Genomic DNA, 12,549 nt, shown 5'->3' with positions numbered 1-12,549 from the left:
GTTATACTACACTAATGACAATGATCATTAAAGAAAACAAGATTGAGTTAGTTATGAATTGAACATTCTATACTGAAAATATTGTGACTTGAAACTGTCTTTTTTACTTCTCAATGGCTGAATCTTGGAGAGCTTCAGCCATTGTGTAAAACATGTTATGGTATTATTTATTGTTCAGTATTATTTGCTAGTTATACAAGACACATTTACAGAGAAGATTAACTGGAGTTTTCTACTTTCTTTTTCTGTCTAGTTTCTAACATTGAAATTAGTTTGAAAATCAGTAGGCCTACTTCGTCTGGCTATCAGTTTGTTATCCCACAGAATGTGAAGGACAACGTTTTTACATAACAGAACTGGCAGTTAGTTTCATGGCAACACTGTGGGTTGCCTGGATTGATAATCTTTTAACAGAAACCCTTAACAGTCACTTGAAGCGTGACATATCCATCCAGTACTTGACAAGTATTTTGTAAACAGTGTTACATTCTGACGTTGCGACAGTGGTGTACAGGGTGCTATACATGCGTCAAAACATTAGTCAATTCGGCTATTTTATTCGTAATTTTTTTTCATGATAACTGAACATGTGCATGAGGTTGAACCGTCTTTGCAGTCAGATGCTGAATGAACATCTGGAGGGAACGTGATGGATGATTTAATCAATGATACCTCGGGGTGGTGACCTGAGCTCTGTATTTTGGTATATTTGTGAATAAAACGTCTAATGAAAATATGATCTATATTGTGTGTGATGATGTCAGCGTTGTTAATATACAACTGGCACTGAGTCTCTTTAAAGGAGTATGGGGCGGCATTAAATGAACATATTTTAATGGTCATTGTTAAACAAAAAGATGAAAACGATAAAGAGTAGATGATTTTCGTCACTTTCAAACACATTGATAACAAGGACACACAACCAGGTAAGCCTACTGCATGGTCTGATTTGATAAACACTTAATAATCTAAAGAAATTCAGATAATCTTTATCAGTTTGATATTAACTTTATCTTCCTCCCATTCTACTTCTGTGATTTCCCACCATTACATTGCTGATGTAAATAGAGATTGCTTCGCAGTTGCATTACATCCTTTTCCTGTCATACTGTAGATTAATCTCGTTATTGTTTGAATGGCATGGCCAGAAACTTGCTCCAGGGAACCCTTCAGCCAGTGAACAGAATGACATCACGGAGGAAGTTCCATTCTACAAGCAGGGGGTGGAGGGAAGGTGGATGGAGCAATACTGTCATTGTCATTGAGTCTACAGGTTATGTCTGTGCTCTTAGTGCGTTTTGCCTCATGTCTGATACAATTTATTCAACAATAGTGGACAACAGTCTGAAAACTACTGATGTTTTGGGACAGGATTGGTTAGTGGTTAGCATGGTCGGCTCCTAGACAAAAAAAGTGGGAGTTCGATCCCCGAAATGCCCTGTCTACCTGACTAACCCCAACCTGCTCTTTAATACTTCTAATTGAACTCATTGTACGTCGCTTTGGATAAAGGCGTCTGCTAAACGACTTAATTGTAATATTTGTGAAAATGATCCCCCTGCTGGTGAAAAAGGCAAAATGGTGGTTCAAATACAATGGTGGTACTTGTAAAAAAAACTGTTTGCTAAGCAGTGTAACGTATAACATGGCTTAAACAAGTCAAGACACAGTGTGACCTGATAATTGTGTCAAACTTGTTGATTAGCGGACCCATCTCCAGGCCTCTCAGAATCCCTCCAACAACCACAAACAAACACCTGCGACCGTTTTTTCCCCTCCCTCTGCTATACAGGTAATGGCATGTATTATTCAACATGCCATTAGGATTTATACATCAAAATATATTTTTTGTTGAGTGATGATGTAGAGGATTTCTGCGGCAACATATACAGTGAAATCCTATTTCTCTTTGGATAAAAGCTTCTGCTCCTTGCTGGAAATGGAAATTCTGTGTATCAGTTTCAGTATGTCTTCTGGTTGGAGAAGAGATCATCAGGAAAAGGTCTGTTCTTTCCCATCTTACATGACCAGAAACAGAATGTATAGCCAACTGCTTGATGTGTATGTGGAAACTACTTGAATATATTGATGTTATATAGATTTTTTGAGGTGGAAAAACATTTAACTAAATCATATTCCATATAGAGTTGTTGAGGGTTTAACATTTTACTATCAGGGCTTTGTTAAATTAGCATGGGTGTGCTTAAGCCTTTGGCGAGAGCACAACCATTGTTCTCTCTCATATATATTTTTATTATTGTCCAATATCACCTGATAATGGCCTCCGCTGCGCGTCGGACGGTTCACGCCTCCGCATCGTCCATTATCAGGTGATATTGGACACCTCGTCGGGCATTATCCCTTACTTAACCCCCCAACGACCGTGTAATTTTTGGGGGGCATTTTAGCAGTTAAACTAGATTTAAATTATATAAATAGCTTACAATCGCTTATAAAAATGAAATATTTACTTAGTTCAACAATATACTGTAAATTTTTAAAGACCCAGCACAAGTTTGTTTTTCTTTTCACGTATCCTGTTTTTCACAATCACCATTGGACAGAGGTATGTCTGTAGTATACAGTAGTCTACATATCAAGGCAGGTGGTGTGCAAAAAGGGAATTTCTGCAAAAAATGGAAGTAGCAGTAAAGACGTTTAAAGTGGTCAAAAGAACTGGAATGTTTTGTTTGTTGCAATGAACACAGGCCAAGAAGAGGTAATCATTGAGGTTAACAAAGTTTTATTTTGTCATAACAGATGTTATCGTTAAATATTACAGATTCTAGAGCAGATGCTTCTTGCAGTCCAGATTATTTAGTTCGAAGACATGGTGCTCTGGATCCAGGAGACGTAGTTGCAGACCTTGGCATAGACACCGGGCTTGTTCCTCTGGGCACAACCGTATCCCCAGGACACCACACCCTGCAGACGACCGCCGCACACCACAGGGCCACCAGAGTCACCCTGAGAGACGGAGAGAGACAGACAGAGCAGAGATGGAAGGATGAGTGGAGAGATTTCCCCTCAGACTAGCATAAGAGATGTTTAACCTACTATAACTTGGTCTGGTACTTAGTTCTTACCTGGCAAGAGTCCTTGCCTCCCTCCAGGAAGCCAGCGCAGAACATGTTGGAGGTGATCTGTCCAGGGTAGGCGTTCCTGCAGCTGCTGTCGCTCAGGATAGGGGCATCCAGACACCTCAGACGGTCAGGGTAGTTGGCTTTGATGGACAAAACAACAATGTTGAGCAGCCAGATTGTAGTAGACTGGCCATGCGACTGTCACGATGCATTTGAATATACACTTTGAAATATTGTCAACAACATATAGTATATTGTTTGTTGACATATAGTCAACAACAACTGAGTGTTCTGCTCTCCTGTTACTACTCACTGCCACTGCTGAGGGTATTGCCCCAGCCAGAGATCAGACAGCTGCTGCCGGTACCAGCACAGCTGGAGGGCAGGGAAACGGTGCGCACGTAGTTGTTGATGGTGGCTGGCTGGCTCAGCTTGATCAGCATGATGTCGTTGTCCAGGTTGCGGTCACTGTACCTGGGGTGCTTGATGACCTTGGCAGAGTTGATGAACTGCTCGGTGTTCTCGTTGACAGCGATGTTGTGCTCACCCAGACGCACCTGGATGCGGCTGGAGAGGCGGAGATGACCCAAGGGTTAGTTTGTAAAGCTTGATGATCAGTTAAGGGTTTAGGTCAGTTGTTTTTTGCGCTGTTTAAAGCTAAAGAATTAAATCTACGGCATGCGTCTCCCTCACATGTGAATACACTTACGACTTGTAGCAGTGAGCAGCAGACACCACCCAGTAGCTGGAGATCAGAGAACCTCCACAGAAGTGGTAGCCAGAGCTCAGGGACACCTGGTAAGGTAGAGCGTTCTTCTTGCATTCATACCCTCCAACAATCTTGTCATCCTCAATTGGAGCGGCGACTGACGAGAGAATGATATTACAAACTTTTTATTGAGATGTTCTTCAAGGAAAAACACAGTTCAGACTTAGTTTATATTATTTTTCTCTCAGTTATTTTAAACAACTTAAAAGGACATATACTCCATACTTACATGCCACAGCGAACAGAGCCCAAATAATGAATCCCTTCATGATTTTCTGCAGTTACCTCAGTACCTAATCTACTGTCAAGCACCCTTTATATATCCACAATGTCCAATTCCTATCTGTTAGACCAAGGACATACTTTTCCATTCGTTCAGCAACTCTCTCAATTAGTAACTTGTGTGTGAAAAGACATATGGCATATGAGATGGAAAGCCTTAGATAGTTCAGACTCTTACTTCATATATTGCATAATATTTGAAGTCTGTAAACCTTTGTGTTAGGTTCTGACTTTCAACAGCAAAAGTTCAAAACATGAACATTTACTCTGCATTGCTTTGGCATTTTTACAACTTCTTATTTTTTTGTTGAGAAAATTGAAAATAAATATTATTTATTTCTTTTAGGCTTATGTGGTTGTTCTTTTATTTGTATGCCCCAATAGCAGATTTCCTTGGAAATACACGCAACACATAAATGTGGAGATCACAAGTAGGCTAGCTTCATTTAGCTTGACAGTAGAATAAGTTATGACAGTGGTGATGTTTTGAAAACTGTGTTTCAGAATGTTTCATAGTATATTTAACTAAAACCGAGAAACCTTTAAGATATTACACTTACATTACATCTAATAGACTCCAATACATACACTGTTTTGCACTATACATCTACAATATACATTTTATTTTATCTACTCTGTACATAACTTATTGTATTGTCTGTTTGTATTGTACCGTACTGTCTGTACATAGCGTCTGTTATTATTGTAAATATGAGAGCTGTGAGAGACACCTGAATTTCCCCACGGGATTAATAAAGTATCTATCTATTAGTTATTTTAATACTCTGTGGGAAGTGTCACCATAAGCCATTTGTCCTTGCAACACAACATGCAAACTAGATTTAAATTATTTAAATAGCTTACAATCGCTTATAAAAATGAAATATTTACTTAGTTCAACAATATACTGTAAATTTCTAAAGGCCCAGCACAAGTTTGTTTTTCTTTTCACGTATCCTGTTTTTCACAAACACCATTGGACAGAGGTATGTCTGTAGTATACAGTAGTCTACATATCAGGGAGTCAGGTGGCTGAGCGGTTAGGGAATCGGGCTAGTAATCCGAAGGTTGCCAGTTCGATTCCCGGTCATGCAAACTGACGCTGTGTCCTTGGGCAAGGCACTTCACCCTACTTGCCTCGGGGGAATGTCCCTGTACTTACTGTAAGTCGCTCTGGATAAGAGCGTCTGCTAAATGACTAAATGTAAATGTAAATGTAAATATCAAGGCAGGTGGTGTGCAAAAAAGGGAATTTCTGCAAAAAATGGAAGTAGCAGTAAAGACATTTAAAGTGGTCAAAAGAACTGGTATGTTTTGTTTGTTGCAATGAACACAAGCCATGAAGAGGTAATCATTGAGGTTAACAAAGTTTTATTTTGTCATAACATGTTATCGTTAAATATTACAGATTCTAGAGCAGATGCTTCTTGCAGTCCAGATTATTTAGTTCGAAGACATGGTGCTCTGGATCCAGGAGACGTAGTTGCAGACCTTGGCATAGACACCGGGCTTGTTCCTCTGGGCACAACCGTATCCCCAGGACACCACACCCTGCAGACGACCGCCGCACACCACAGGGCCACCAGAGTCACCCTGAGAGACGGAGAGAGACAGACAGAGCAGAGATGGAAGGATGAGTGGAGAGATTTCCCCTCAGACTAGCATAAGAGATGTTTAACCTACTATAACTTGGTCTGGTACTTAGTTCTTACCTGGCAAGAGTCCTTGCCTCCCTCCAGGAAGCCAGCGCAGAACATGTTGGAGGTGATCTGTCCAGGGTAGGCGTTCCTGCAGCTGCTGTCGCTCAGGATAGGGGCATCCAGACACCTCAGACGGTCAGGGTAGTTGGCTTTGATGGACAAAACAACAATGTTGAGCAGCCAGATTGTAGTAGACTGGCCATGCGACTGTCACGATGCATTTGAATATACACTTTGAAATATTGTCAACAACATATAGTATATTGTTTGTTGACATATAGTCAACAACAACTGAGTGTTCTGCTCTCCTGTTACTACTCACTGCCACTGCTGAGGGTATTGCCCCAGCCAGAGATCAGACAGCTGCTGCCGGTACCAGCACAGCTGGAGGGCAGGGAAACGGTGCGCACGTAGTTGTTGATGGTGGCTGGCTGGCTCAGCTTGATCAGCATGATGTCGTTGTCCAGGTTGCGGTCACTGTACCTGGGGTGCTTGATGACCTTGGCAGAGTTGATGAACTGCTCGGTGTTCTCGTTGACAGCGATGTTGTGCTCACCCAGACGCACCTGGATGCGGCTGGAGAGGCGGAGATGACCCAAGGGTTAGTTTGTAAAGCTTGATGATCAGTTAAGAGTTTAGATCAGTTTTTTTTTGCACTGTTTAAAGCTAAAGAATTAAATCTACGGCATGCGTCTCCCTCACATGTGAAAACACTTACGACTTGTAGCAGTGAGCAGCAGACACCACCCAGTAGCTGGAGATCAGAGAACCTCCACAGAAGTGGTAGCCAGAGCTCAGGGACACCTGGTAAGGTAGAGCGTTCTTCTTGCATTCATACCCTCCAACAATCTTGTCATCCTCAATTGGAGCGGCGACTAATGGAGAATCAGAACTCAATTTAAAGTAACATTTACAACCACTTAATTGACATGGTTCATCAAGGAGAAACAGTTTTATATTAGTATTCTCTCAATGCACTCAAACAATAGACAGGGACAGATACTCAGTACTTACATGCCACAGCGAACAGAGCCAAAAGAATGAAAACCTTCATGATTGTCTGTAGTACCTAAAGTACCTAAACTACTGTCAAGCACCCTTTATATATCCACGGTGTCCATGTCACGTGTTAGACCAAGGACATACCTTTCCATAGGTTCAGCAACTCTCTCAATTAGTAACTTGTGTGTGAAAATACATATGGTATATCAGAAGGAAAGCTTCAGATAGTTGTCACTCAGACAAAAACTGCACAATATTTTATGTCTGTAAAACTATGTGTTAAGACCTGACTTTGAACAACAAAAGTTTAAAACATGGATATTTACTCTGCGTTGCATTGGCTTGTTTAAAATGTCTTATTTATTTGTTGAGAAATTTGAAGTATTTCTTTCCTTTAGGCTTCTGGTTGTTCTTCATATTCTCTAATAGCGGATTTCCTTGGAAAAACAAACACATACATGTGGGGATCACAAGTAAGCTAGCTTCCTTTTGGCTGCGAGTAAAATGAGTTATGACACTGGTGATGATTTGATGTTGGTGTTTCTGTTGATATAATTGTATATTTCTTTAAAACCAAGATACCTTTATGATTTAAGTCATTTTAGACAGTTGGAATTGTCACCATGAGCCACTTGTCCTTGCAACACAACAAAATGCTAACTAGATTTCCATTATATACAGCTCTGGAAAGAAATAAGGGTAACATTTTAGAATAATGGTCTGTTGTTAACGAGCAGCTATGCAGGAAGTAATAGGTAGTACTACATTAATACCGAACTTAATACTATTAACTAATATGGAACCAAGATGAACTAAGCAGTAAGTAATAGCAAATTTAGTACAAAGGTAGTTCCTTGGTAGGTATTTTGATTATTTCTACATAAATATATCCTCATTGAGAACTACTTGTGAAATATGACCAATTAAGAAAGAATAACCAATTAATTACTAATAACAAAAGTAACATGTCTAAAAAGTTAACAATTGTGTGTTTTTTTACTCTTAAAATGGTCATAACATTTCAGAAGCTTGTGCCTCAAATTCCACTTTGTGGAAACCAGTTTATGAATATTAACGTTATAACACGTCCCCCCCAATAATTGGGTGTGCTCAAGCCTTCGGCGAGCACAACCATTGTTCTCTCACATATACACTACCGTTCAAAAGTTTGGGGTCACTTAAAAATCTCCTTATTTTTCAAAGAAAAGCACAGTTTTTTTCAATGAAGATAACGTTACATTAATCAGAAATACACTATACATTGTTAATGTGGTAAATGACTATTCTAGGTGGAAACGTCTGGTTTTTAATGAAATATCTACATAGGTGTATAGAGGCCCATTTCCAGCAACTATTACTGTATGTGTTTGAATGGTACATTGTGTTTGCTAATTGCCTTAGAAGACTAATGGATGATTAGAGGGATTAGAATTAGAATGCCAAAGGTCTGCAATGTTGTAACTGCTGCAAATGGAGCATTATTTGACGAAAGCAAAGTTTGAAGAACAAAATCTATATTTCAAATAAAAATAATTATTTCTAATAATAATAATTAACCTTGTAAATCTCTTGACTATATTTTCTATTCATTTTGAAAGTTATTTGATAAATAAAAGTGTGAGTTTTCATGGAAAACACGAAATTGTCTGGGTGACCCCAAACTTTTGAACGGTAGTGTATATTATTATTTTTCTTCTTTTCCCACCCCTAAGGATCCCTCAATATTTGGGCTACATTGACAACGTCGGTGTCAAAAGGTTCTTCTTGTTAGCGATTGCGTTGCTTGTATTTTTATTTATGTTGCTCAACATTTTATAGCCAATTCCCTGGCCTAAATACGTCCACTGCAAACATTTATCATATTCTCATGTAGGCCTAACGTCACTGTGTCCAATCCCGACCGCCGTAAGCGGTTATTGTCCAAACCCTGTTCGGGGTTTGAACACTTTCCGGTCTTTTTGACAGCATTTTCTTTTGCGATCGCCAGCAAAGTGTAAGTAGTATTATTTTAGGCATACCAGGCAACAATCTATGTGTCAAATTTCATGAACATATATTTACATTTACATTTAGTCATTTAGCAGACGCTCTTATCCAGAGCGACTTACAGTAAGTACAGGGACATTCCCCCGAGGCAAGTAGGGTGAAGTGCCTTGCCCAAGGACACAACGTCAGTTGGCATGACCGGGAATCGAACTGGCAACCTTCGGATTACTAGTCCGACTCCCTCACCGCTCAGCCACCTGACTCCCTATATGGACGTTTACATGTCTAAATAATATAGGAAAGTTACTTTGGCCGAAAAACCACTCTGCAACACTCGGGCGACGCTTGGGCGACGATCTTTACTCTGACAAGTGTGTCTGTGTTGTCATCGTACTGCTACTATGGGTTAGCATATGAGTGTATTTCAATGCTAGCTTAACACTACTTTGTCTAGCCAATGAAAATACACGATCATGTGTGACGTGATCTGTAGTCGAGGGGAGGAAGGGATGGGGGCTAGCAAACTTTGCCTGCCCCCCTCCTTTCCTGTGTGACGTGATCTGTAGTCGAGGGGATGAAGGGAGGGGGGCAGGCAAACAAATTTGATGTCTGAAAAAAAAAGTTGCAACAGCAGGTTTGTTTTGTAGATCTGAAACGTAAAGACAGATCAGAAGAATCAGAATCAGATACCACTGGTATCACACCATGTGTGTGGGTTGGAATGAAGAGCTGGATGACGAGGATTATTTTAAATGTTATGTGTCCAGATTAATTTTCATTTAGTCTGTTTTGTATTTAAATAAATGTTCATATTTCAAAGTAATTTGTCTTTTGCTAACCGTCCTGTTATCTTTGACCCCATTCAATGTTTGAGGTCTTTCAAGGTATGATTGACTATTGAAGGATTCAAAATCTATGTGTCTATTCCAATATGTAATGATGGTATTCAATGACACAAATCTGTGTTCTAGAAAGAGTGGTCTGGAGTCGCAGAGGTCCGATCAGCTTTAATGCAGCAGTTGGAAATCAACTAGTACAGAGCTCTGGGGTTGTCTACGTTTCCCTACCCGCAACAGAGTTTTGGGCTGGTTCACGAAGTCCAACTGGCTATCTGTCCCTCCCCAGCATATATTTATACAGTGCAATTGAAACACAAGTATTAAAAAAGGGTTGAGCTTGTTCTCTCGTGCATCAGGGAGTTGTTCTTGCCTACGTGTCCCACCTGCTCGGGTGCCGTCTCCACCCGGTTTCAAGGTTGTTTCTGAAAATGAAGAGATAGAGACACAAAGAACAGCCTGCTTCCCACACCCAGTGTGAGACCCCATGTTTAAGCCTGAGCACACTTCTAAGTTCATAACTTTAATAAGCACAATGCATAACTTTAATAAGCACAATATATTCTTTACTATTGATTCATATTTCATTTCAAACGTTAAATTAACATGATATGTTTTCAATGTTCTGTACATATGCGGTACGCATCGGTGTTCTTTGGATAAAAATGTTTGTAGGTTTTGCAAGGGACTGACATGAGAAGAGTTCAACAAAATATCCAGCAGGTGGTGTTATACAGTCAAATTGAGATTTTAGAGATGTTTTTTGGAGATGTTGAAGCGTGATATCTTATTGTGGAGGACATAACTACGTCCCCGGATATGTTGACAGCATTGATGGTCAGTTTGGTGACCCTGGATCAAGTTAATATCCCCGTAAAAACAGCAGCGGCGAGTGTTTACTACGAGGATAGAAGTGCGGTCGGGTTTGGACAAGGGTAGCGCACGGCTAATTTACTGGCGCCAGCGTCTTTTTACAGGCTCTAGTAAAGGCTAAGATAACTCAATTTTTTTAACAATATTTAGCTCGAAAGGTAAGAAGTTAAAGCTTAACGTGAAATCAGTAAATCAGCTGAAAATGTGATACAATCATTTTTATCAATATTTGAAGTGGCATTTTATCAGAATGTTAAGCTAAAAACAGCTGGCAGCCAGGCAAGTGCAAATATAAGACACTCAAAGCTTTGCCAACTCATTGTAAGGCATACCTAAGTTGTTCTGATCGTGGTGGGGGGGATACATATTTGTCAAAACACTAGCGACGACAGGGCAGACACACTGAACAGGGAGTCAGGTGGCTGAGCGGTGAGGGAGTCGGACTAGTAGTCCCAAGGTTGCCAGTTCGATTCATGCCAACTGACGTTGTGTCCTCGGGCAAGGCACTTCACCCTACTTGCCTCGGGGGAATGTCCCTGTAAGTCACTGTAAGTCGCTCTGGATAAGAGCGTCTGCTAAATGACTAAATGTAAATGTAAACAGGAGTCAGGTGGCTGAGTGGTTAGGGAAACGGACTAGTAATCAGAAGGTTGCTGGTTCGATCCCTGGCTCTGAAAAATTACGTTGTGTCCTTGGGCAAGGCACTTCACCCTACTTGCCTCGGGGAATGTCCCTCTACTTACTGTAAGTCGCTCTGGATAAGAGCGTCTGCTAAATGACTAAATGTGAAATGTAAATGTGCCAGTGATGGACCTACAGGTGGCCCAAACACAGGCTGAACTCCAAGACCTTGAGGAGTGCCTTAAGGTGCTGGAGTTCCGAAAGAGAGTGGTAGGTGTTTGGAGATGCCATGAACTATGGCTTACACGCAGCGTTCAACGTTCAAATTGGTGTTGACAATAAGTTAATGACTTGTAATTGCAGACGCTGTGATGAAGTGGAAGACGGGACTGGGAGAGAAGGCTGTGGAGCTCGTCATAGCGGAGACACTGAAACACGCCCCGGCAGCCCAATAAGTAAGCCAGGTGAATGAATCATGATTGCAGCTTCCATATCCAACCTTTCACATGGCTATGAAACTAGAATCCCATATTTTTTTTTTTTAATGATATAATTTTATATAATTTTATTATGTGCTTAATTGTCAGCGCCAACAGACAGGACCTGTAGCGGGGACTGGCAGAAGATTTTAATTCACTCTTTGTTTGAAATAAAATGACAGAATGTTACATGGAAGTGCTGCCTCGTTTATGATTAGCTTGAGTTAGGCTACACATCACACAAACATAGTCCTCCTAAAGTTGGCTACCATGTAGCCTATTATACAAGAACCAGAGAGGGTGCAATTTCTGGGGAAATTGTATGGTGTGCTTGCTTGCGCTGGTTGCAGATGGGTCCGTCCCCTTAAGTTTTTCCCTTCTAGTAATATTTTCAAGCATTTAGCCTACACATCTTGCATTAATTCATTAAGAACCCCCTTTGAAACAAGCTGAACCCCCTTTGAAACAAGCTATTGTAACAACGTTGTCACCGGCAGTATTTCAGATGGAATCGCGATTCGAAGAGTACCATCTGCTAACTGAAAATATGCCCCCAAAAACATAAATAAGCTTGACATTTATTTAGGGGGAAATGGCTAAAACACCAGAAATTAGAACGTTTCTTTTGACATAAAGTTTAGGCTGTGGCATTGAAGACAGCGACCCACAACACAAGCTTGAGTTGAAATACATTATCTAATGTGACATAACTTACTGTACATGCAAGTCTTGATTTGCTTAAATGTGCCTCTAGTACACCTCGGCATAACACGATACTCACTGTGCAACAGCACATCTATGGACGTTGTATCCATGCGTCGTTGCTAGCGTGTGCTGACGGTGTGACGTAGGCTAGCACTGAGTTCCCACCAAAACGTAATTTCACAAGTAAGCTAGCTTCAGACACCGAAAAAGAGG

General features: G+C 40.6%; 2 protein-coding genes and 1 long non-coding RNA gene across 5 annotated transcripts; 1 reads left to right on the top strand and 2 right to left on the bottom strand.

Moving 5' to 3' along the window:
- The first annotated feature begins 1,925 nt into the window (after positions 1–1,925).
- LOC136943809 (uncharacterized) lies at positions 1,926–11,805 on the top strand. Of its 3 annotated transcripts, none has more exons than XR_010876726.1 (3): positions 1,926–2,002; positions 11,516–11,616; positions 11,740–11,805. It is a non-coding gene; the product is annotated as an uncharacterized lncRNA (long non-coding RNA). The 3 variants fall into 3 exon arrangements; XR_010876728.1 differs by lacking the exon at positions 1,926–2,002 and adding an exon at positions 10,641–10,689; XR_010876727.1 differs by lacking the exon at positions 1,926–2,002 and adding an exon at positions 11,369–11,422.
- Positions 2,727–4,146, bottom strand: LOC136943808 (trypsin-3-like). The gene is made up of 5 exons (XM_067237270.1): positions 4,082–4,146; positions 3,793–3,949; positions 3,397–3,650; positions 3,087–3,223; positions 2,727–2,967 (listed from the first exon to the last, which is right to left on the bottom strand). The coding sequence occupies exons 1-5, from the start codon at positions 4,119–4,121 to the stop codon at positions 2,818–2,820; spliced, it is 738 nt and encodes a 245-aa protein (XP_067093371.1). The 5' UTR covers positions 4,122–4,146; the 3' UTR covers positions 2,727–2,817.
- LOC136943829 (trypsin-3-like) lies at positions 5,489–6,888 on the bottom strand. Its single transcript, XM_067237299.1, has 5 exons — positions 6,849–6,888; positions 6,553–6,709; positions 6,157–6,410; positions 5,847–5,983; positions 5,489–5,727 (listed from the first exon to the last, which is right to left on the bottom strand). The coding sequence occupies exons 1-5, from the start codon at positions 6,886–6,888 to the stop codon at positions 5,578–5,580; spliced, it is 738 nt and encodes a 245-aa protein (XP_067093400.1). The 3' UTR covers positions 5,489–5,577.
- Positions 11,806–12,549: the final 744 nt, after the last annotated feature.

The sequence above is a fragment of the Osmerus mordax genome, chromosome 6 (genome assembly GCF_038355195.1).
Source record: "Osmerus mordax isolate fOsmMor3 chromosome 6, fOsmMor3.pri, whole genome shotgun sequence".
In the NCBI taxonomy this organism is placed as follows: Eukaryota; Metazoa; Chordata; class Actinopteri; order Osmeriformes; family Osmeridae; genus Osmerus; species Osmerus mordax.
The sequence above is the reverse complement of the archived record's forward strand: the minus strand, read 5'-3'. Positions and strand labels throughout refer to the sequence as shown.